A 26,746-nucleotide genomic window follows, 5' to 3' on the forward strand; every position below is an offset into this window, starting at 1 on the left:
GAAATAAAGGGGCACATGCACACGCTGAATGCGCACATCCTGCATTGCAAACCATAGTACACAGGCTATAGATAACATAGTGTCTTTGACCACCAACCTATCCTTAGTGCTACAAGCCAAAAACCTCTTCAACAGACAGTACTGCAAAAGGCCAGTACTGCTTTGTTGAAAATATTTTCTAAATTAATCTCAGGATTCCAGAAATACAGTAGTAGTTTCAAAATAGTGTAAGCTCATATTAAAAAATAATTAAAGTCAAGAAAAAAAAGTTCCTTCACCTCACCCTTTGAGGTAGTAGTTCAGTTTTCATTTGGGAATGTAAAAATAGAAATTCTTAGAAAGCCACAGAAATCGAGGGGGGGGGGGGGAGGTGGGAGGAAAGCACATGTGTCTTTTAGCACCAGTAAAAAAGACACAACTACATTTAGAGGAGGTCAGACAAATGCAACAGCACGTGGAATTAATTTAAGCCAAGAAGAATGCATAACTGCTTCTTAGGCTGTACGAGGCATGTTCGTGAAGTATGGTTCGTAAGAAATTTAGTGTATTTCCAAAAAAAGAAAATACCAAAATAGAATAGAAAAACCACAGGACCATTCCTGGTTAGGAAATGGGCGGGACGAACCACACAACTGGGCTCTGTGCTTTTAGACATGCACACGCGACGCAAAATGCACCTCTGTAGGCAAACATTGCATTTGACATATTTAAGTGAAAAAAGAAGCAAAACCAGAAGTCGTTTAATTCTGGCTAATTACTACTATAAAGTAAAACGCTAAAAATATAGAACACAATGTTATAAACTGTATTTGTGCTGTTTCCTTTCTTTTTATTTCAGAAAGGCTGCTACAGACAGCACGCTGAAAGCCTAACAGCTCGGCAAAATTACACTGCAGATTACTCCCCCTCTCACAGAGAATGACTTGAAATCACAATGTAGATCTCCGTATCACTTTCCAAGATGCAATTGTGTTTTACGAGTAATACGTTATTTAACAGATAGTGAAGTGTCAGCCTCTAAACAGATCAACCAGAACATAAAGTTCTGAACTTTTTACTGAGGCAAAGGCTCTGGTACACCAGTTACTGCAGAAAACAAGCTGACACACATCAAGCCATCTATAGTGACTGTACATCCATATAGCCTTAAATTGCAAAAAATTAAACTGCATCCTGGCTTTTAGGCCTTGCTAAAGGAAGTTTCAGTTAACTTTAAAAATTCCCATTTACTACAGGTTGAGAACTACGCACCAGCAGTTATTAGAGAGCAGCAAGCACACGGCGAATCGCTCCCATGCAGTACCGTAATACAAACCCAAGATCTCCGTTATGACACCACACCCAACATCGTAATACATCTCTGTCCAAGAGAAAAATGAGCATTCTGCTCTGGGAGGACTTACCTTCTTGGATTTTTTTCGTAGTGTATAACCTCTGTACCAACCTAGAAGGAAAAAAGGGAAAAAGCATTAAAAAGTTCATTTTTGTCACCTACCAGCTGTTCCGTCTCAGCTCAACAGCACCTTAGCATGGTTTCCAATCGTGCTTCGCCCCGGCCAACATGTACACGCACACCCCACCTGAATGTAAATTCTCTACAGAATTAATATCCTGGCTAAAACAAGTCTTCTTGGAAGCTATAAAAATCAGAATGAGATGATGATCAAACTGATGGAGAAGACTACATGACAGAGATGGCATTTTACATGATACATTTAATTGTCATTCATTTCATTTCAATTAGTAACTTACCAACATAAACAAACCAACTTCAGAGCATTAACTTTACAAAGATGTACTGTTTGACCAGTTTGACTTTAAAAAATTTAAGTTTCACAAATGCAAGTTCTGAAATTTAGATCAGCTGTTTGATAACCTCAGCAGAAAACAATAATACTTTGGGATTTAGGATTCACACATCAAAATATAAAAGCAAGGAGCCCCACAGCTCTAACTCAGCAAACTCCCACCCTGCAGCAGCCCCGACGCTGCAGGATTATTCTGCCTGCGCCATACTCCCAGGCAGGTGGCCGTGCCTGGAAAACTGGGAGGCAATGTCTCATTTATTGTGCCCCCAGTTCACGACACATCTGCAAGCAATCACAATTACAGCTTTTAGTGTTTCTCCAGCCATCCCATTTTAGTGTGAGTGGATAACCAAAGCAAAAACAAAACCCTACAAACTACAGTCATTTTGCCTCATGGAAGATACCGTGCCAGAGAAAGGAGGTGAGATCTGTGGGTATCGCCCTCCATTCGGCGTCAGCTTGCTCGTATGCTTGCAACTGGGGCTATTTCGTATTTCAGTTTGTCTGTGTCATGGCTCGCTCGCTCCTTCCTGCTCAGCTCCCCAGGAAACCTCTGGGGTGATCAGAGCTGCCCTCCGCAGCTTTTGAAACACTGAGGCTGGGTGCTATACCGCCCCCCCTCCTTTTAGCCCTGCAAACAGGGCGTTCGTACAGCAAAGCATCCCCCTCCAGAGACCAACACGGGGGAGGATGTGGGGGTCACAAAGCAGACCTGGAAAAAAAACTACAGTCTGACTCCCGATAACTAGCGCAGGAAGAAAATTCAAGGAAGACAGCACATGCTGATAAATTCATTATCTAACTCTGGTACCAGAAATACAAATTAAAGTCTCAAGCACACAGGATTTTTCAGTCTGCTCTCCAGTAGCAAACGGTACAATGATTCATCATCTTCACACTGCACCAGAAGCCCCTGTGATCACTTGGGTATGGTTAGTGCTATCTTCTTTAATCTGGTGCCCACAACCATCACTGTTCCCTTCTCTACAGAGTCTGAAATGGCCTCACATCTCGTGTTTCCATTGCTTTCAGTGAATGTCAGCAAAAACTGTTGCTGAAATCACCATGCACAGCTTCTGGCTCAGGTGCAAAGAGGGCAAAGCACTTCTGCTGGCACTTACTCCGCTGGCTGAACTCTACGCACAGACATGCACAGATTTCAACCCCATTAAAGAACTGAACTCCCTCAGTTTTATATGAATAACCCAACATTTTGAAGTTCTGGAGTTTAAACTGATAAACACCATAACTCTGATCAAACACACTGTATAAACTAAAGGATATACAACCATATCATCTCTGCCATCTCTCTTCTCCCACTTCATCATCTGCACTGCTGTCTGACTCAGGACATCACACTGCACCTGCAGATTAAAAAACCACGTAGCAAAGAAAGCTCCTCAGTGCTGAACCTCTGCTTTCTGAAGCTTTGCGGCGAGCAGTAAGAACTACAAGAGACTGCAGATAAGAAAGCAGCCAAAATCTGCGCCTTGGAGAACTGGTTGCACTCTTGCTCGTTGCAGAGGTCCTGATGCAGCCAGGCAAGCCCAACCAGGCTCTTCACTGGCAGCCACCACCTAAGTGTTCTTCTCACTGGGCAGCAAGCCTGTGGCTATGCAATGTGGAGCCTAATTTTCAAGTAGAAATAACTCTCTGATGCAACTGGGGGCACTGTGTCTTGCCATGAACACGCACACATAAGGGTAATATAACTTAAATCACAGAATGGTTTGGGTTGGAAGGGACCTTAAAGATCATCTAGTTCCAATCAACTACCCAAGACATAAAAACTACTGAATTTCTTTGTTCCTCATCTTATAGATGAGGGCAGCTCTCCTCCACGCACGCAGGCACTACAAAAGCAATCAAGTCCCTCACAAACATGAATTAGAGCAATTGAGGTCTCAAAATTGTGATTTTTCTTCAAACCATAATAAACACAGTTTGGGGTCAGACAGTGGACAAGAGAAACACAAGTATAGTATAGCTTCTGCTTTAGGTGAGAAAGATCTAGTCCTCCACACCAAAAAATGCAAGGGAGAGAGGAATACGCAAGCACCTGTGCTTGTTAATGACATTAATAAGGTATCCTAACACACCCATCCGCCTATGTTATGGCTCTGCCTAACTTTAGCTCTTGATTTTGTAACCTCAGCATTTTTGAGTTTTGCAGATCATGAAAAAAACGAATGAAAAACCCAAAGCCTGAAGGCAGAAAGGGCAAATACCTGATGTCCAACACTTCCCTGGAGCAGAGAGCACAGAGCTCCAGATCCTCCTCACTCTCTTCATGGCCAATTCACTTTCAGACAAAACACCAGCAAGAGGAAAAGGGGCTGATGCCATAAATATATTTCTAAAGTGACCTGGGCTTTTAAGTGGCTTACTGATGGTTTCTAGCCTCTCCCTTAAATATTATGGGATATAATGGACGGAAATATACACCTGCATAAGTGTCCAACTAAGAAAAGGGACTAATGAAATATTTGTGCATCTGTTAAAGTTAAAAAAGACACTCAAAGGGAAAAATTTTACTGTTGTTTCTCTTGTTCTCCTATTTACTACACAGTTACCCACATAAGGTATTTGCTGCAATAAAAAAAAAAAAAAAAAAAAAAAAAAAGAACAAACCACAAAAGCTGCAACCAACAACTAAACATTCCCAAAGTATCAGGAATAACTTATTTGAAAATACTTATTTGGGAATCCAAACTTCCTTCCCGCAGCAGCACTAGACATGAACTACTGTTCAAACATGCAAGCTTGGGTTTGAGGCTAATTTACTGTTATATTTAATAGCTATTCACCTTAATAAGCCACATTTATTGATCTTATGTTCTGTTTGCCCATTCCACCAAATATGTAAAGAAACAGAATTAAGAAAATAAAGATCAGGCAAGTATTAATTCAGAATGTGGTAAATGTTTGTTTTGGGATATCTGCTATGAAATACAATCCTTGCAAGATGAAGGATATTTATGAAGTCCAACAGCTTTGCTGTTTGGCTTTTCCTGTAAGGTTCACATAAGAAGTAGTGAGAGGAAACCTTCTAACTGAAAAATAAATTTGTCTGCAATTCTACCTGAAAAAAACAAAAAAATTAATTTGACTTTCAAGATCAATTATTCTAGAAAGTAGCTTTTAAACACTGAGATTTAACAGTGAAATTTGCGCATTCATTTCCAATCTCATAACTCCTATAAAAACACAGGCTGTTTGCAACAAGACTCCAACTTTAAAGGATCTGCACAATGAATTATTTGTACAAACGTGTTCTTCCATTTCCGAGAAAAAACAATGTTTTCTTTGATTAAAACTTAAAATATTAAAATGTTGCAGTAATAAAAACAAATTCCAAAATAAATTCTACATATAGATTAAAAAAAAAAAAAAAAAAAACCACACGTTTTAAACACACAAGCAAAGTCCATCTTTGCAAACCATTCCAGTTCCTGGTAGCAACACAAAATCCTATTAAAACCTGTCTGTCCGTAAAACGGGCCTTCTAGACTATGCATCGGAGACCCAGCCCTCCCAACTTCCCAGCCTCTTTCGCCTGTAGAGAGAAGCCCAACTGAGCAAAGACTTACCATATGATTTTCTTCACAACAAAGTGGATTCGGCGGGGGGAGGAACCCAAATATAATCTACCACTTCAAACACCATGGACACATATTAGTCTCCAAAACTACTCCTAACTTAAGAATTATGGCAGAAAAATATTTTAAAGGAGTGACGATTCTACAGTAGGATGCCAAGAGCAGAATGCCTAATACAGCAGATATTAATGAAAGAAGCCCATGTTTTTTACCCACAATCTTAAAAACAGGGAAAGGGGGTAGACCTTTGAGAAGCACAATCACATCCTGAGCAAAAAGCCATAACTGACTCTTCAAACAACTTTTCTGTCCCATGCTCATATTATTAGTGGGCTTTTCTTCAGATTGGCCCACCCCACCACAGCCTAACACAACCCTGACACGGACAGGACTGATGGGAGGGAAGTTCCCAAACACACACCTGGATGGTCATGCAGATGCTATGAAACCTCCTGGGGCACAATCTACACAAGTTTTGTGTAGAGGAACTTGGAGATCAAAAAAGCTAAGTAATTACCTAATAATGGCAACTCTGTGAACAAGAGAGATAAGAGTTATGGCATCTCATTTCCCATCACAGCAGGTATGTAATGAGTAATCATTGTATAAAACATTTGGAAGAACATTAACTTATTTGCATTTCTTTCACCGTTAACTCATCCCACGTGCTTGAAGCCTAACAACAATTAGAGTGTGAAGGGCTTTCTATTATTCAAGTCCAGGGGAAAAGTGAGTCATCTCAACTGTCCCACTTAGTTGGCAGCAGTCATGATTTGATATGGTTTCATATAGCCTATTCAGGATTCCAAGTTTCTCCCACATTCATCAAAGAAATCTATTTATATATAAAAGTACAAAGCGGCACAATATTTAAATCATTCAATTTGCATTTAAATTTTTTGCTTTATTAGATTTTTATTAAAGCATATAATGTCAGATAACGGAAAGATTACTTTGCTAAGAGTCCAACTCGGCATTGCAGTGGCAAGCTGAACTCTGTATGAAAATGCCAGCCTAGGAACAATGAGAAAACTCATTTGCACAGTGATGAGTAGAGCTTGTTACTTTTGTTGAAATAGCACTGTTTGTTTGTTTTAGTAAATATAACAATAAAAAAACCTATTAAGCCAATATCTAAAACAAATGTATCGCATAGATGTACCAAAAGACCAATGTCTAGAGAAACAAATTAAATCAATGTATTAAAGTAAATCACATTTCTGCAAGACAGTAAGCCTTACAATATTTTAAACAAACACAGTTTAGTCCATGTTACTTATACCTTTCCAAACTGCAGCATGCTATAAAATTTAAAGTCAAGTATATAATGAAAGACCTCTATTTCACTTGGCTCACCACCAGATTAAGCAAGAGCTGAAAAGCGTTATGACAATTTTCACATTCTGTTGATTATCAAACTCAACATTCAAATTCCCTTTTACATGGATCAAGGAGGAAAGATTTTGGTACATGTAATGTTTCTACAGCTTCATATCAAAACAAGTAAAGCATCTGAAAAGCCTCAAATCAGTCCATGGCACTGTAACACGTGTATCCATGTTATAAGAGAGACATAAATAATTTAGGACCCAGGTGACTTTAAAAATTCAGATTAAACTTCTTTTAGCAGCAGTCTTTTGCATTACTCAAGAGTATCCAAGAAGCATCTACCATTTCTCTAACGTAGGGTAGATGCTACCATTGATCCATACAAATACCTGTGCGAACATCCATCCTCCAGAGAAAAGGAAATGGTTATTTACCAGGTATCGACCACATGCATCTTCATTCACATCTAGCATTTGTTAATTCTGTGTTCATTAGAAATAATGTGTTTTGTTCTTTAGCAAGAAAGCAAGTAATTCGTCACCTGATAACACGAGAAGATAAAGTCACAAACAGAAAAGTAATGCAACTGCAAAACCAATATTTTTAACTGCAGCTTTTGCCAGCTTACCTTCATACGTTTCTAATATGTGCACAGTGTCACCTATCTGTAAGGAAAGTTCATCTGGACCCCTCGCGTCGTAGTTGTAGAGAGCTGGAAAGAGGAAACACTGCTATTAGTACATACAAGACAACATAACTTCCAGGATTTTTGTTTCTCCACTAAATTGTTTTTATTACTCATTGTTGCCATTCTTAACCTTCTTGTAAAGGATTTTGTAAACAAAAAATTTGCAAAAATTTGGCCAAGTCCTTTAATCCATTAATACTTCCCCTTGTAACAAATCTCAAAAAGCCACAAGTCCATTTTCTAAAGATAGTCCCTCACTTCATTTATAATTATTTGCTTCTTCATAACAAAACATTAAATTTTTTTTGTTGGACTTGTCTGTCTTCCAGCACTTTGTGTCAATTTTATGCAGTTCTGTAATGAACTGCACTGTCTTCCACTGTCAGCTCAACACACAGAAAACCTACAAAGTGTCTTTAGAAAACTCAAATTACTACCACTAATATTAAAGAACGATTTCTCAGTCACTTCATCAAATTACTGTGTGCAAGCATATATTTAAAAACAACATGATATCAGAATTCCCAAGTGCCAGAGGTAACTGCATCAACCAACGGTATTCATGGGAGAGACCAGTCCTATCCCTTGTTTTATAGTATAATCAAGTTACCATACTTTGCTCATCAGCGAGCCCTGAAAGCATCCTCAACCTGCATCACCACCACAATCTCCAGTCTCCTGGCCAGCAGGTCAAAGGAGGTGATTCTGCCCCTCTACTCCACTCTCGTGAGACCCCACCTGGAGTACCGCATCCAGCTCTGGAGCCCCCAACATAAGAAGGACATGGACCTGCTGGAGCATGATCCGAGGGCTGGAGCACCTCTCCTATGAGGAGAGGCTGAAAGAGTCAGGGCTGTTCACCCTGGAGAAGAGAAGGCACTGGGGAAATCTTATTGCGGCCTTCCAATCCATAAAGGGGGCCTACAGGAGAGCTGAGGAAGAACTTTTTACTGGGGCATATAGCAATAGGGCGAGGGGGAATGGCTTTAAACTGGAAGGGGGCAGGTTCAGATTGAACATTAGGAAGAAGTTTTTCACTTTGAGGGTGGTGAGGCACTGGAACAGGTTGCCCAGAGAGGCTGTTGAGGCCCCATCCCTGGAGGTGTTCAAGGCCAGGCTGGACATGGCCTTGGGCAACCTGGGCTGGTGGGAGGTGCCCCTGCCTATGGCAGGGGGTTGGAACTCGATGATCTTCAAGGTCCTTTCCAATCTAAACCATTCTATGATTCACCAAGGGTATTTGTTTTCACCAATATTCCTGAGTGCCTCCAGTCACAAGCTAAGTGAGAACAAAGTGAAAACCATTTCCCTTTCCAGTGCTGAATTCAGAGAAAGCCTGGAGTCCTACCATCCAGGATAAGCAGCCAGAGGCACAACATGCAAGCTGCGAAGGACCCTCACGTTACACACAGCTGGCGTCAATACTGGAGACCTAAAGGAGGGCAGAAAGGATTCTGGACCGAGGGAAACTCGGATTTGTTTAGACGCACCAAAACAGCAAATCTCACAGCTGTGTCTATTCCAAAAGTGACTTCATCGGTGGTCTTGAGTCCCAGCTCAACCCTTGGAAGACAGTCTGCTCATCACTGCCCCAAGACCAGTGGTCGGCCTCCACCCATGCCCACCCACATCAATTTTCCTTGAAGGAGCACTGGATGAACACCTTCAGCTGGTGATGAAGTCAACTGCAAAACACAAATGCTGCAAGCAGCCGCTGGAAGCAGTTCCTGCCTCACGGCCACCAACCCACAGGCTGCCCGCACTCAGCCAGACTTCACCTGTGGCCAGGAAGCAACTTTGGAGAGAAAAAAAACTGGTTTTCTTTGAAAAAACAGTAGCCAGGTATATACTGCCAGAGATGATTCAAATGGGAAAGATCCATTACCTCACTCACCAAAGAAATTACATCATAACCAGTAAATAGAAACCACAGAGGCATTTTTTGGTTTTTAAAGAACTGGCTGATAAGAAAGCAGAATTCTTGAGAACTGCTATCTTCAGAAGATGATTAATCAACTATAACCAAAAATAAGTAATTCAGAAGACCACTCCTCCCCACCCTTCTCAAAAGAAAGTCTGGAAACTCTGAGCACTGAGATCAGCAATGCCCGGAAATTTATCTGACAAATAATGCCGCAAACTAAGTTGGATTGGAAAAAAATATTAATAATCTGAAAATCAAAACAGTTATGACTCCTAAAGCTAGATTTTTACATTTCATATGGAGCAAACTCTCTGTAAGAAACAAAATCTTTGAATACCAAGTAGGGTCCTCATGACCGAAGGCAGCAACTCCAGTATTTCACAAGACTGAAGTTAACAAACTATACTCGAGGTGGACCCACAAAAATTTCTGTATGGTTCTGCACCTGCAGTTATTCCCTCAATGAGGTTACCAAGTTAAAAGGCATTTTATCCACTATTCTTAACAACTAATAAAACAGCAGAAGTAGTCATCTTCATTGTGAGATGCTATGTAATTCTTGTCTTCACATTTCCAGCACAGACCTCCTCTTCGCAGTGTCAGCCTCCAGAACGCAGTGTCAAAGGTGAGCTTTTTAAAAATATCTGAGAATCAAAGTTTCTTACTATTTGTCATAACTCTTCAGGGAGTGAAAGCATTTTTGGAACATGACAGTTACCTCGAAACTTTCTACAACCCCTCAGATAACCACTTTTCTTTCTACATTAGTTTTCTAGGGAGAGGGTTGGTGTGCAGCACTGGTCAGAAGTGCTCCAGTGGGACTCTCAGATATGACTACTGGACCAGAAAGACTCAGACAAATTACATGTAACTCCCCTTCTCGCAGGCAATCTTCATCGTTGTTCAGACCAAGAGTTCATAGGACATTAATGACACGTGCTGCACTCATTACAGGTCACAAAGCACTTCTAAAAACCTACAGCAAAAGGCCAAAAGTCACACTTAGAAAGGCAATGAGACATCAGACTCAGGAAGCACCCTCACTTACCTGCCCAATTTTCTCCTATTCCCAAGCTGTCCCAAGCAGCAGGCTGGAGCCCGTATCACACAGAAGATCAACAACATAAATTACATCTATAAGAACTGGTAACTGGAGAAAAATATTTTCTTGATCTCAAATCTGCTAATCAGTTTAGCCCCAAGTATGCAAGCAGGAAACATCCAAGCGGGCACGTGAGAAGGCCTAATCCCACCACGAGGCAGGGGCGCCGTGCACACCACTGCCTCCAACTATGGCCACAACTTCATTTCATCCTCCAGGAGTGACCATTTATTCTCCCCAAAATGTATCAAATTCCAGCTTACAATGCTAACAACAATGAATATATGACAAGCAGCCTTTGTCCTTTTCTCAGCAGTACTCCCTCCTGCTTGACAAACAACAGACTTTAGAGTTAAGAAGTAAATAAATACATCTGAGTGCAAAAATGAAAAAAAACAATGAAAAACCAATTTGGAAATGAAAACATAGCATACGGTATAAGATTATAAGTAGAGGAGAGGAGACTTCAGGGTAAAAAGAATAAAGGTCAAGCACATTACAGAGACTAATATCAACAGTATTTAAATGAAGGCTTTAGAAAGTAATATAGTTTTGTTGACATCAAAACAAGCCAAGCTAGCTATTCCTGTTTTAATGTTTTTGTTAACTTTTTCATTATTAAAAAGAGATAAACCCTCCCTCCTAGGTATCTGGCGCAGAGTATTTCAAAGCCATAATTGCTATTCTGCAGGAGAAGAGGGTTCTGTGAAAAACACATTAACAGAAATTAACATTTTTAACTGCTCTGAGCAGAGGGGGATGTTAACGATGGTAAGCACACAGCACATGGGACAGGCTGTTCGATAACACTCATCAGAAATGTTTTCAGTTATGTTCTTGTGCATATCAGGGAAGACAAAGTTATGCAGCCAATACTAAGTCCTCCAAACTTGTGTGTGGTTGGAGTTCAACACCTAACTCCATCCTTTGGGTCTTCATTTAGATCTCTTGAATGCTCACAGCTGTCACTAGAGTCAAGAGGACCTGTGGGTGCCCAACACATCCAAAAATGAATCCATCTCAAGTCTTTCACCTTCAGGACCCCAACGAGCAATCTTGCTGCCTCGTACCAGACATCCCAGTCAGGAAAAATTCACATTATTACAGATTAAAACCAGTCCTGTACTCAATTTACACCTCAGCTAAGCATTTCTCAAACATTTGAATGGAATAACACTAAGTATAAAAGGCAGCTATGAATAAAAGACATTAAAATTTATATCAAAGAGTGCTAACTGGTGTCTGTCATAACAAGGAGGGTCACATAACAGGAGCTTCACTGTAATGACCAATTATTTCGATAGAAGATGACAAACAGTGATCAAGTGGTAATTACTGCCCACGACAGCTCGCACTGACCTGGAGTGAGTGACGAGGTGTGACCATGGAGGGAAGATTTATCTTTAAAAATATATATGCGTGAAAAATATGTCTAAAATATAAATTAAATTAAAAAAAAGAAAATCACATTTTTGGCTTGCAGCATTGACAGATCATGAAGCAAACAACCAAAATAACTATAAAGTGCATTCCACCCCTGTGATTACAAAACAAGGCTTGAAGTACACTGCATACTGCTATGCAAGCTAGCAGATAACTCCCTCTCAGCATAATTTTTTATGCAGAGTGACATCAAAAGATGTTATGACAGATGAAATGTTTGATTGGAGCAAACAACAAGGCTTTAATTAAAGGGAAAGACAAAACTTGGAGGAATAAAGCATGAAACTGGTATGCTTATATTTTGTCCGATCAACGGTATTCTGAGTCACCATTTAAAATATTTAAGAGCCTGAAATACTTCAATACTTCAAATTGTAATTTTTTTTTTTTTTTTACTAAAATAAGTTTGGCTTAATTTGGAAAATCCAGTTCTCAGTATGACAGATTTTTAGCTTGGAGAGCTCTAAGCTAAATGAAGCATTAGGAATATTTACACCAGGCCTCCCCATTGTGCTCGAATTGCAAATCAAGGCTCACTGTTTCAGTAAAGGAGCCAGGCAGCCTCGTAAGTGAGAAAAACCTTTGCTACAAAGCACAAGCAAGATAAGGAGCATGGTTACTTAAGCATCAAAAGATTTACGACTAAGACCTAGCCAGTGCAAGTTAACCTCATGGTTAACACCAATACAGCATCCCGATGCTCTTCCTCCATGCACACATATTTTTTATCCTCTCTAAATAAACTTCCGCTGAAGAGGCACAGCCAAGCCCCTCTACTGCAACCGAATAATCTCATCCCTTATCATTTAGAAGAATGCTATTTACAATGCATTTTCTCCTTAAGGTATAGACATGTGATAGAGGTAACTCAAGAGATCATGCAGAAGAGATACCAACGTCACTGGAGCTCAGGGAAGACCTGCATCTGACCAACATTTTCTAATTACAAGGTTAGCTTGCAGAAGAGAATGACCACAACGTTTTCTCAGAGCTGTGGACAAAGAAATAAAGATCTTTATTTTCCAGTTCTAAGCATCATTAACTATGACTGATTTAATCTAGAGCTGTGAGGGCGCATTATATTTGCAAAATCACACCTATAGACTATCTTTCCTTGACAACCATGTTATGGGTTGTGGCTCTTGAGATCTGCACTGAGCAAAGCCAGCGGCACGTGAATTTAGCACGGCTGTTAGTTAGTCAAGGTGGAGTTAGCTGACATGAAGGCTGAAGAGCATCCAGCACGTGAACTCCGGGTTTCAGGTCTGAGATGTAACGAGCAGAACTAGAACAGCAAAAGAGAAAACACAGGCACAGCGACAAAACCATCCTGAAGCCACCTCTCACTCCAACACCCCAGGACAGGAGGTTTCAGCACCGCCAAAGATATTTTTCCTCATCAGCTGTGTTTTCAGCCAAGCAACTCTCTGGGTAAGGGCTCTCCCCGCTCCCTTTCACCTCCCATCCCAACCACAAAGCACATCTACACAAAAGTACTGAAGTGCCAACAGCAATGGATTAGTGTGGGCATAGAAAGAGCAATTTTTTCAACTCTAGGAGTTGATAAAGAAAGGAACAATGAACAGGGCATTACAGTAATTGCAGTAAAAACCCATTTACTGCTAAAGAATACAAAACAAACACCTCTACAGAACTGCACTCACTAATCTGCGAGCATTAGAAAAATGAGGAGTGGAACACTGGAAGAATTAAAGAGGTGACAGAGGGGTAAAAAAGGAAAAAGCAAACAAAGGTAACATCAATATATACTAAAAAAAAGCTTTTCTCTGACTGTATGAAAGCTGAGACATCTTAAGATACCATAAAAATGTTACAGTGTAATTACAGTGTAATTACTTTGCATTAGAGACTGTATTAATCATTCCACACTTCGGAAAGAAAGCAAACTACATTTAATACATTAATACATTATTAGTTTTATTTTACGCTGTCTTTTAAAAAAAATCCCCAAATCATAATTGTGCTTTTCCATAAAAGCAGACTGAAACCACAGAGGTGAGAGTAAAGTCTCTTGCAAATTTTCTAGTATTAAAAGTAAAAGAAACCTAAAGGTTTTCCTCCTAATTTCTCTAAGAGGAAAGCGGCTGCCTTCAGTATGAGACTCCCTAGTCCCCTGTTACTTACCCAGACAAGTTTCTAATTTTTTTACAGCTAAGGCTAATAGGGAAAGAAGAAAAAAGAAGCATACTCGTCAGGAGTTGTACCTAAGATTTGTTAAATACGATTATTTCATGTGTGTATGAACCAAGGATGGGTCTCCTTGCCTTACTGAAGCCACCCTGTATTTTGTCATTCTTGGTCTCATCAAGTTCAGTTCATGGTTCTTTCCCAATATTCCAGGGTTTTTTTGTCATCCAAACATTCACAAAAGATGAATTTCCTATAGAGTGGAGAAGTCTGAATAAACTTGAACGGTTGCTATCAAGCTAACAAAAAAAATAAAGCTCGTGGTTCCTCCTCCCCAGTAACACGCCACATCTTACTAATCAAATCCACGAACACAACTTACTGCAGGAGTCTCTCCAGCAGGACTAGACTAAATCCAACAAGTTTAAGTAGATGGTAAGGATTTATTCTCATTTTCCCTTATAAAGGGGACCATTCCTCTTCCCCCTCCTCCACCTGAGCACCAAATACATGGGGAAAAAAATAAAAATAAAAATGGTTCATCTGAAACTATTCCCACGCAAGCCCAGGAGCACTCCCTCTCCTTCATGAACCACACAGGACATCTGACGAGAATCCTGAACCTGGACTCTGGCAGCCCTCAAACTGAAATCCCTGCAGTGAGAGCCTGCCTTCCCTTTTCCCAAGTGAGGACACAAAACATACATGGGAATAAATTCTGCATTTAGAGGAGAACCTAAGTACAGGTGCAGCACTGACTGTCAGCTGAGCACAGGTTAGAAAGAGCGAAGGGCCACCCAAGCATCCGTAACATAACTAGACATGTCAGGTTTTATAACAGATGGCAACACAGGGGAGCAGTAAGTTCTGCAACACACGGATGTCTAATCACTACCCAACATGAATTAGTAAGCTGAGGAAACTTCGTAAATCCAGAACAATCCCCAAACTTAAGTCAACTTGCCTTCCTAAAGCGTAACCATCCTATTGCTGAATCCTGCAGGCAGAGCTCAAGATGCACACTTGTTCTTTCTGCACAAACTTTGAAATAACAAAAAAATAAGAGAGTTCTGGACCTATCCAAGATTCCAAGAACCAAGTTCAGTTTCTCGCTTTTTCCTCCTCCTCCCCCTTTTAAACCAGATACTTTATTTTTAGGGAGCTAATGAAGTACGATGCCAACTCACTCTTCTAACAGCTTTCTCCCTCCTCCTTCTTGCTACTTAATCTGTACTCAGAGTACTTCACCACTAAGTACTGAGGGTATAAAGTTGAAACCAGTGTTAAAAAAAAAGATATCATTATTGACTATTGATTCCCATACTCTGGAGGCAAAGAGGAAGGTCTGGAGAGAGGAAGATTTTCCCTCAGTTGAGGAGGACTGTGTCAGAGACCACCTGGCCAAGCTGGACATTCACAAGTCCATGGGCCCTGATGGCATGTATCCGCGAGTGCTGAGAGAGCTGGCGGATGTTATTGCTAGACCACTCTCCACCATCTTTGAACGGTCATGGAGAACAGGAGAGGTGCCTGAGGACTGGAGGAAGGCTGACATCACTCCAATCTTCAAAAAATGCAAGAAGGAGGACCCAGGGAACTACAGACCAGTTAGTCTAACCTCTGTCCCTGGGAAGGTAATGGAGCGACTCATTCTGGATGTCATCTCCAAACACGTTGAGGAACAGGAAGTTATTGGAAGTGGTCAACATGGATTTACCAAGGGTAAATCATGCTTGACCAATCTGATAGCTTTCTATGATGTTATAACTGGTTGGCTGGATGAGGGGAGAGTCATGGATGTCATCTACCTCGACTTTAGCAAGGCTTTTGACACTGTCTCCCATGACATCCTCATTAGGAAGCTGAGGAAGTATGGGCTAGATGAGGTGACAGTGAGGTGGATTGAGAGTTGGCTGCGGGACAGAACTCAGAGGGTTGTGATCAGCGGCACAGAGTCTAGTTGGAGGCCTGTAACCAGTGGTGTCCCCCAGGGGTCAATACTTGATCCAATTTTGTTCAATATATTCATTAATGACCTGGATGAGGGGACAGAGTGTATCCTCAGCAAGTTTGCTGATGATACCAAACTGGGTGGGGTGGCTGACACCCCAGAGGGCCATGCTGCCATCCAGCGTGACCTGGACAGGCTGGAGAGCTGGGCAGAGAAGAACCTAATGAGGTTCAACAAAAGCAAGTGCAAGGTCCTGCACCTGGAGAGGAAGAATGCTAGGCACCAGTACAGGTTAGGGGCAGACCTGCTGGGAAGTAGCTCTGAGGAGAAGGATCTGGGGATCCTGGTAGACAGTAAATTACCCATGACCCAGCAATGTGCCCTTGTCACCAAAAAGGCCAATGGAATCCTGGGCTGCATAGGGAAGAGTGTGGCCAGTAGGTCGAGGGAGGTCATTCTCCCCCTCTACTCTGCACTGGTGAGGCCACAACTGGAATACTGTGTCCAGTTCTGGGCTACCCAGTTCAAGAGGGACAGGGAACTGCTGGAGCGAGTCCAGCGAAGGGCAACTAAGATGATTAGGGGCTTGGAGCATCTGCCTTATGGGGAAAGGCTGAGAGAGCTGGGACTCTTTAGCCTGGAGAAGAGAAGGCTGAGGGGAGACCTTATTATGGCGTACAAGTATCTAAAGGGTGGGTTGAAGGAGGATGGAGCCAGGCTCTTTTCAATGGTTCCAAGTAACAGGACGAGGGGCAATGGGCACAAGTTAGAACACAGGAAGTTCCGTTCAAATACACGGAAAAACTTCTTTACAGTGAGGGTGACAGAGCACTGGCACAGGCTGCCCAGGGAGGTTGTGGAGTCCCCTTCTCTGGAGATGTTCAAGACCCGCCTGGATGCAGTCCTGAGTAATGTGCTCTGGGCAATCCTGCTTTGGCAGGGGAGTTGGACTAGATGATCTCTAGAGGTCCCTTCCAACTCTGATAATTCTGTGATTCTGTGACTATAGAAGCATTAATGCATAGCTAACAAGAAGCACAATCAAGAACATTCCAATCGATTTTTAATATTAAAAAGTATATTAAATGAAACACATTGTACACAAGAAGTAATCATACCACCCCAAGCTCTTAAGATCGGCTTTTGTAGAAAATCAAGATGCTGATTTAGACGAACAGAAAACATTATCTAGAGGCAGATGTCTTGGCATCTGTCTTCTGGTAACGCAGAATCACAAAGTCAGTGAGTTTTGACATTTCCTTAAATTTCTACGTTTCACTGGGGGTCACTAAGAAGCGATGACTTGGCTCTTGCTATGGTGGGCCTACAGGTAACATCCTCAAATGTGTCAAAGACAGCACTACGCTTACCACCATGCAAATGAAGAAAGGACTTGGCTGTTTTAAATTTCAGGTAATTAAAACCAGCATCTACCTGAAGTCTTTGCAAAATTTGAAAAACTTTCAATATTGCTATGCATAAAATGCATCTCATGCTGGGCATGAGAAGGAAGGAAAGAAAAGAGTTAAACACTGGAGGGGAGGAGGACTAGTTCAGCTTACAGTCTGTGCTGGCAGAAGATCAAGTGTGTAGGAACTGGTCATGAGTCAAAGTCAGGCTGTATCATTAGACAGAGGTTCCCCAAGAGATAAGTGACCAAAGCTGGCAGCCCTGCAGCTCCACACCCATTCCTGGCTGATGTGCCTCCAGCTGCACGTCCCTGCCCCTTCCCTTGCACCAGCACTGCCACCCACCTCAACCCTCAACCAACAGTTGCAAGGAGTTCAGCTTGCTCAAAACGTCAATGCTTTTCCTGTAATAGCTCTGTAAATAACTCAGAGCAATCGGGGAAAACCACCCACAGCAGAACAGTGAAGGCTGCAGCACATGGCCAAGCGCAGCAGGGCAACATCATGAACTTCAACAGATACCATCTGCAGCCTTAGGAGAAGGTCCCAATGCAGCAGTGCATTTTGAAACTGTCCCCCCAAACACAGAAGCAGGTGCAAACAACCCCAAATGCAACAAGCTCAACCTTAAAACCAGGTTATGAAAGGGACTATATTAGAGTCACACACACAACACAGGCAAACCCTGAAGTCCCCCAATCCAGTGCTCCAGGCTAAACGAGCACAAATTATGGTCAAAGTCTGCACAGGCACCAACACTCAATTACAGGTTGCCAATTTGGTGGTCAAGTAGGGCGTACAGGTTGGGTAGAAAACTGGTCATCGATGACGTACACAGCCATTTCATGAAGGACCTTCGTCCTCCATGGGATGCAGCAGAACCTTTATGAAAATACCTTTTCCAGCTTTCTGCTGCTGCTATGCAGAAGCCAGCAAGAATGAAGCCCAGTTACATCTCCACGAGGATTTTTAACAAAAACAATCCACACCACACTCATCTTCGCTCCATCTGAAGATGCCTGACGCATCACTCCCCTGCTTCAAGCTTTTCCCTTGCCACTGCAGCAGGTCTCTATTGCAGTGAACATAATTTTGCAGAGAGGGTGTCTTTTACTAAGCCTTTCTATAGCAGTGAGCTTAATGTCACAGCTATATTTTAATAGTCATTTCAATGACTATAAAAATCAAGTTCAACACAATAAAACCGCTATCACACTACTGCGGAAATAGTTAGCAAAAAAATGGCCCCTGCAAGACACTATTCACTGCAATATAGAGCTGATGATGCAGAGCAAAAAGCCTAAAGCAAGGGGAAAATGGGGTGATGGGAAGAAGTTTTCATTTCCTACTGTTCTTCCTCCTCAGCATTTCTACAAGGGAAAACAAAACCAGAATTCTTCTGTTGCTTTCTCGGGAAACTTATAGAGTAAGGAAGAGAGGAGAACGAGTTTTAGGCTTTTTACACACCAAACTTTACTCAATTTATTTTTACTTGCCATCGCCTTATTTGTCTTTCAGTCCTTCAAGCTGTCTCCAAGAGCAAGAACTACAGAGAACAGAGCACAGATCCAGAGTCAAATAACCCCCGAGGAACTTGTCCTGCTTTCTTAGAAATAACAGTCAGAGAGAAGAATTACCTGCTAAGGGCCACAATTTGATCCACCAACACTTTCTTTTCCACAACAGCTAGGCTATTGCAGAAATAGGAAATGTGATATTTTTCCTGAAGTTGTATCTTATACCAGAATTAATGTAAAAACGTAACCATGGAAGCGAGTCAAACAGCATTGAATGCATTAAAAGATAAGAGCGGCATTTTGCAAAAACAGGGAAAAATTGTTTTTCTCCAAAGCAGTAAGAAATCACATGCCTCGTGCCACTTTCAGAAGAGCGACAGAGTTGGCTCGGCAGCCAGCCTTAACAAAGAGTCACTGTCCGGCTCGCTCCAGGCTGCAGAGAGTCGGTCTCTCACCATCAACCCCTTCCATGAGAAACAGGGTTTCCTTAGAGCACTGTCAGAGAGAGCTCATATCCATACAAACTCCATGTTTCCCACCTAAGGGGAATCCTTTGAACCCATACTAATTGTTATGTTCATTCTGGAAGAAATAGGGAGAAGATGGGAGAAGAATACCAATATGGTATTCCTGTTCTTTAAAAATCACAGCATCACGTTTTACTCTCTCCATAAATCAAATATATGAACTTCTGGGAAGTGGGGAAAGCTGGAGTAGAGGAACACACGAAAGCTTTGCTGACAGATGTTGAACTACACACCTTTTTGAGCAACAGGAACCTACATTTATAGTTGCAACACTTACCTTTATCACGAGTTCATTTGATCATTCTAAAGCCTTTTCTAGTCTAATTAAAGTTGATGTAGCCAAATAATCTATCACAAATGAACTTGGGAAATTCCCAGATGAGAACTTTCCGCCAGCAGCCACTGAGCCCTGTCCTACTGACCAATTTGGTTCCCTATTACTAGGACACCCCTCAGTCTACTGAAACGCGTTGAAGGCAACCCTTGTAACTACTACCCTTACTCCCACAAACCTCGAAGTCACCCTCATTAATTAAGAATAGCTCAAGGCTGTAACACCTTACTTCCTAAGCACAACCACCTGAAGACAGAGTATTATAAAAACGCCACTGATGGTCACGTATATTAATGCTAGTAGGGTGCTTAAGGTGCCACTGACCCAGCAGTAACTTAGCAACCTGCTGCTATAAGAAAAGAAATATTTTAACTACTCTTTTTCGCATGTTATCTTCCCAGCATCGTTGCTGAAAAGAAATAAAGCATTAACGCACACAACACGCATGCTGGTAGCTCAGAGTAGGACCAGCCTACAGAGGAGGTAAGGGCCAGCTCCTGGCGAGAGGAGCAGATAAGTGCCGTTTCTAGCACTGCCCCATTGGAAACAACGGCTTAAGGAGAACAATTTCCCTGTAACGATTTCAAAACAACACAGCAGATACTAAATCTGCTCAAATGTTTGTATTTGGCAAGCTCCAACTGGTAGCACAAGCTTGTGCTAAACTGGACAGCACATCTATCCTCCACAACCACTTGCACCTTAAAAGATGTGATTTGCCCACTGTAAAAATACTGCATTAGACTTATAACCAATGATTATTTCTCAGTTATTTAACTTATTCAGCACCTCTATCTCAAAGCAAAACTATTAAAAAAAAAAAAAACAAACTAATGACAGCTAGTGCATTGTACGCTCAATTCAAGTTCCCATGTCCAGCAACACAGCACATTTTTAATACATAAATCAACAGATATTTGCTCTGGTTAAGTTTGGTGAAAACACCCTACGAGACACCTGGACCATTCTGCAGTGGGACTCGTGTCTACAGCCTGCACATTGAAAAGGGTGGGGAGGGGGAGAGCACTGGTGTCATTTTCAGGTGGGAATCCAACTTGCTCCTCTGGATTAGGAGCCTCCAGTGTTTTGGAGAAAAACAGTTTAAACTGTAAAAATGTTTCTTGGTCCATTAGTGTCCCAAGAGCAAGACTATGTTGATGCATGTAAAGGTAACAACAGAAACGCCTGCAACGTGCAGATGCAGTAAGTAGGGAAACATGACTGTAGAGCCCAAGGCTTCACTAGTTTTCACCAATATTTTACTTTTTACTAAGTTTACTCAGTCATTACTCAATGCTATCACTATCCTCCTCACCTTATCAGCACTTGAGATGGTATTCAATTATTCTATTCGCCCCTCTGCAAAACTATTTTGTTCACATAAGGAAGGTGGAAAATACATTTTGGAAGCATCAAGACACTATTATACAAAACACTACATGAACTTCTAATCTTAGAGTTTGTATCCAGATTTAAGAATAGCTCCCAGATCAGCACACTGCATTACAGATGGTATCATGCCTGGACTGTAAAAGCTTACACAGTTATCCCAGTATTTTAGATATTCAAGCCCTAATAGTACTAAAACTTCTTCCAGTGTTCAGCCAAGAACATCTTACCTTCATGTGCTCTAACTGCAGAAACCAGCAACTGTCGCAGTAAGCCCAAACTGTACTTTCTGTGTTTAAGGCACAAATCCGAATCAGTTAAATCACTCTGTTATCCCAGTTCAGTAAATAAACAGAGCCCTCTTTTTGCAGCAAAAGTTGATAAAAATCTGTTAATAAATCATTTCAAGAATATATTCAACTAGAAAATCAAACACAAGCCGAACCCACACAAAACTTCTAAAAATGTAAACAGTTCCATAAATGAGTAATTCTCTCAAGTCTTTATTAAAAAGTGCTTATCTGGCTATATCTACTGCTTTATTTTTTAGGAATAAAAATTCCCACCCCACAGAGCATGAAGCAAGCTACTTTCGGCACTCCTCAAAGACTCACTTGCTTCTCAAAGAAGTTTTTTTCCCCAAATAAAACCTTGCTAATGGGACACTCTTCCCATTATGTGGGCAATGTAAACAAGTAACTGACTAAACGAGTAACTCCCCATCCTTGTTGCAGGCACAATTACAAGGCGGCACTGCTTTAACGAAGGATTTGTTATAATCGCATTAAGACTTGCACATGAGCTACTCGCATCAACATCCCAGCAGCGCGATTCACCAGGAGAGAGACCAGATCAGACTAAACAGAGCCCAAATTCCAGTTCCCATAATCAGCATTTTAGAGACACACCAAGACCTTGCAGCAGACAATTCTGTATTAGCCAGCACTAAAAAAAAATTCCCTCATCCGTCAGCACCTTATCAGTCCTGAAGCTGTTTAGGACGGTAATGCTTAGCATTACAGCGATCCAATCTAATGTAACTGCAGATGTCTCTATTATCCAGATAAATGTCTAATGCTCTTGTAAATCCTTTTAGCCTCTTAGTTACAGTGAGACACTCAAGAACAAAACCAACAAATAAAAATAAACAAAGTGTAATACAATAAATACCAAAAGAATATTTGGCTCTCTATCAAAAGTTCGGGGTTGCTGTTTTGTCCCATTTGACTCACACACTATGGAAACTACTGCCTAAGAAATACCTCTGCGCCACAAAAATATCTGTTCTCATCTCCAGCCACTTGTGAGCAAGAACAACTGTTTTCTCATCAGAAGAGCTCAGTAACTGAAAACTCTGGGAAAGGGATCTTTATCTACTGCTTCCATCCTTTCCAGTGCTTCATCATATATCACTAAATTCATTTTAAAAAGAATTCAATGCCACCCACTGCGAGCAAGTCCCAGTCTTACAGGGACTTGGAGTTGCTCTTCTGCTTACTGCTGCCCATTGCCTGGGAAGCCTGTAAGAAAAACATTGTCTTCTTTATGCCCAACTGTTAGTGAGCAGCATCAGAAGAGACACAAAAAAAGTGCAGAACAGACTTGACAAGGTCACATTGAGGTAGAAGACAGTGTCAGAAGCTAGAGGCATTGCTGACAGGCTGTTGAAGAAGGAGGCAGAGTTAGATACTGCCATACCAAAGATATACCTTCTACAAAGTAACTCTGATCTGAAATGGAAGCCCAAATACCTCCAAAAGTAAACTAAAAAAAAAACCACAAACCACTTTTTTTTTAAACCAACTTACTAAAAATGCTATCAGTAAAACCACTGTTTTAGCGACACCACTTACCCTTTACATCAGAAATTTCAGAGAGATCACTCCACAGAAGCAAAAAAAAAAAACCAACAAAAAAAGCCCACACCCAACCCCAAAACCACACCACCACACAAAGCTCAGAGGGGAGAAAAAAAAACCAAAAAGTCTCCCAAGTCTATTCCACCTAAGATTCTTGGTCAAAGAAGCATTGGCAAGGCTATGGATTAATGGGGACACAACCAACAGTTCCCATCAACGTGGTGGGTGAAACAGCAATACATTACTACCCGCAGAGCCCAAAGCTACCAGGCCACCTAGCAGCCAAGTCCAGAGGCCAGACAGCAGGCAACATCATTGTTACCTCACATCAGACAGAGCATAATATAGGCTTGGCTATAAGCATTATTTTCTAAATATTTGAGTTACAAAGGAGCCATAGATTGTACAACACAGAAAAGGTAACATGCTCCCGTGTGACCCCAAAGCAATAGGAAAAAATAAATAAACCAAGAGGACAGGCTGCATCGCAAGGCAGAAGCAAGGACGGAGATTCTTACAGCCCACCATACTATGACAGTCTCCACAGCAGTTAAGGAGGGAATAACCACAGGCTTGGTCACACTTGCAGCAGGTCCCTTCTTCAGATCCGCCGACCAACAGGACATCCACGCAAATCAAACAAGAACCGATAAAGAAACCCTCTTTTAGCTCTTTCTCTTACTTAATAAAAAATAATAATTAAAGTAGAAGTAAAACCTCCACTTCTTGCCATCATGATGTTAGTTTTTATTCATATGCTCATATTTTAGGAGAATAATCTTATCTTTAGTCAAGAGAAAGTTTAAATGTTCCCACAGACCTTTATCTATAACTTTCCTGACCCAAGCGACATGCTTAACTGTATCTCTACTTAGTCATTACAACTGCAGTGAAACCCCTCCTTTAGGACAGTATTTATAGGACATTCCAAGTCACTGCCTTGATAATCTGCAGCCATTTCAGGGTCATGATTTGTTCACTGGAGTCATATGCACAGCAGATTTTTTTGAAAGCAAGCGTCCCTTTAAATTGTTCACCATCTGTGTCAAGACTTGGAAACTCAAATTATCATCAGCTACTTCCATCTGGCTCAGCACTGAGATACTTCCTGTTTCAGGGTCCACTACAGGAATACTTTTTACATTACCAGTTGCTTTCCTTTCACTTCATTTCTGATACACAGCCTTCACTACAGACAATACCATACACACACCACACTGAAGCGGAAGCAGCTCCTCAACAAAAACACCCAACTCCATTCGCTGAACCACTCCCTAGTCCCAAAATTTTTTCCTGCAGATCAGCTGGCACGATTAGGAGGATGCTAAAGGCTAAAGCATCAGCTGGGAGGCAGGCATGCTGCTGGAGATGCAGGTGACAGCAGAGCTTTCCACAATCCTGTATCCCTGCCACCTTCCGATGACCTTCTTTAGCCTTATACAGGGACCAGAAGCACCAGGGTTTGCCATCTTACTTCTGAAGTTGTTTTTTTTTAATTCCACGTATGGAAGTTAAGAAAGCCCTCCTCCACTAATACAGCACAGCTGAAGGTCCTTGCACATTAGGTCTGGGTACAGTCTGGCATCATCAACTCCTTCTTTGGCAGCAGCTATCTCCTCCTGGGACCCACGGGCTATTCAGCTACCTTCCCTAAACATATGTTATTTTATTACATTCAACTCCAAATCCAGTGATGTCAGTATTTCCGTGCTTTGTTTGGAGGAGGAGGAGAAGGCACGCAGAACAAACACAAACACCCAAGGCTGGGCTTCCAAAAGGTATTTGGATGCTTGAAGAGGCTCTTGGGCACGTCACAGTTCGTGCGCTCTCACAAATCCCAAGCGCTCACCTGCAGTGTCAGACGTACATTTTCAAGGCTGCTCAGGAGCTGTGCCTTCACAAAGCTCTGCCAGCAATCAGGTAGGAACTCACCATGTCAAGCCACGACGCTCCTCCAAGAGGAAGACAATTCTCCACAATGCCACCAAGGATGCCCTCCGCACATGGGACTCCTCAGGGACTCCCGCTTTACTACAGCCCGCTCCCAAAACTCCTGTACCTAACTCAGCGGGGGAGCTGTTCAAGCAGGTTTGCAAGCTCAATACTGATTAATTTGTGTAGTAAAAATGTCAAAGTGACACAGCTGCTACAACACTAGAGATGTACACAACAGAGTGTCATAAGAAACCAAGTGCCTACAAGCATATATACCAATTATGCACACTTTTACTTCCATTTGTGCTCATAAATTACACAGCAAACCCTATATCGCTCATTGCTTTTATTTTCTACTAGGTAATAGACACTTTGCAACTCCAACACCCTGTGGTAAAATCAGCCACCACAAACCTCTGAAAACACATTGTAAAAAGGTCTGTGCTAAAATAATATAAACAGTACTCTAAATAAAGCAGCAGTGCTAAGAAATATTATTTAAAAAAAAACAAAATTCAAGTATCATGGCCAACAGTTACTTCAGTTATTCAGCCATCTGTTTGTTTTGTTATGTATATGGATACATGATGACACATAATAGTTCTCAATGTAATTATTTCAGTTTAGTTACAAAGCTATATGGAGCAGAAAAATATTTCCAGAGATATTTCATATTTTGCTGATTAAACTGAAATTCAGCAACTGCTGCTTCTTGTGTTACAAGTCTTTACATCAGAAATGAGATTTAATGTACAAATTACATAAACACAGGAATATTAATAACACTATAAATATATAAATGTTTTCAGAACTACAGCCTGAAAATGTAGATAAAGTTTCAGAATTACCAGAATTATCTCTTTTTGAATATTCTTTCCATTTAGATAGGGCATGATTTCAATTTCCCCCCCAAGCTAAAGGAGGAAAGTATTCCAGTAACTCATTGAGGAATTCATTAAAGCATTATTCAGAAAACGACTATTGTTAGAATCGCTTTGGGATCTACCACAGGCCAGAAAACAGAATTAAAAATGTTTTTAAATCTACAAAAAAGGGATATGCTAATTTTTCAGTGGTCCATCTCCCCGTCAAGGAATACCCATGGAAGAGCAGCCCGTGTATTTCATAGAGACGGTGATAAGCTACCGCTGAATGTTTTGTGAAAGTTTCTGACTTGGAGCAGGTAGAAGAGGAGAGGTAAGACTGACATCTTTAATGGAGTAAATACTTTAAAACTGGATTAGCACGAGTTCCTCATTTGAGCTTCTATTCATTAATATAAGTCAGCTTTCAGCTACTTATCTAAAGTTGGACACATCTACGGGTATTTAACAAGATGTATTGAATTTCAGTCCTGAAGGACTACTAAAGGATTAGACAAAGCATATCCTGCGTGTGCTCTACAGCCAATACTGGACAAACTCCAGAAACACAAATATTTCAAAGAACAAAAATAGTGCAACACTTATGCCTGTAGTTGCAAGCTGACAGAAAGGCTTCCTGGAGATATTGGTTTGACTTTAAGTTGCATCCAGTTTACTTTCCCCTTTCATGAAAGCTTTGTCTATGCAGAATGGAAAATGCATTTATAATACAAAGAAAGCTGTGCCAAGTATGGCAAACAGTCTAAAATTAAGATCGTATCAGTGCACCTAAATCAAGCATTTATGGCAATGACAGATACAAAACCCACCACAGTACTACTTGAAATTCAGATGGAAATTCAGAAATGGTTTTCCCCCTGAATTAATACCAAACCAAAAACCTTACATCAGGACCTTGTC

At 41.2% G+C, this 26,746-nt stretch overlaps 1 protein-coding gene across 1 annotated transcript in view; it reads right to left on the reverse strand.

Annotated features, from left to right (window-relative positions):
• The window catches only part of LOC309674363 (dedicator of cytokinesis protein 1-like), a gene marked incomplete at both ends in the record, with an annotated part of 42,946 nt that overhangs the window by 10,395 nt on the left and 5,805 nt on the right, over positions 1-26,746 (reverse strand). The window contains 2 exons of the mRNA XM_082486384.1: positions 1,404-1,444; positions 7,365-7,448. Coding sequence (XP_082342510.1) covers positions 1,404-1,444; positions 7,365-7,448 — 125 coding nt within the window. The remainder of the gene's footprint in view (positions 1-1,403; positions 1,445-7,364; positions 7,449-26,746) is intronic.

This window comes from Vanellus vanellus (genome assembly GCF_965231255.1).
Source record: "Vanellus vanellus genome assembly, chromosome: 7".
Classification (NCBI taxonomy): Eukaryota; Metazoa; Chordata; class Aves; order Charadriiformes; family Charadriidae; genus Vanellus; species Vanellus vanellus.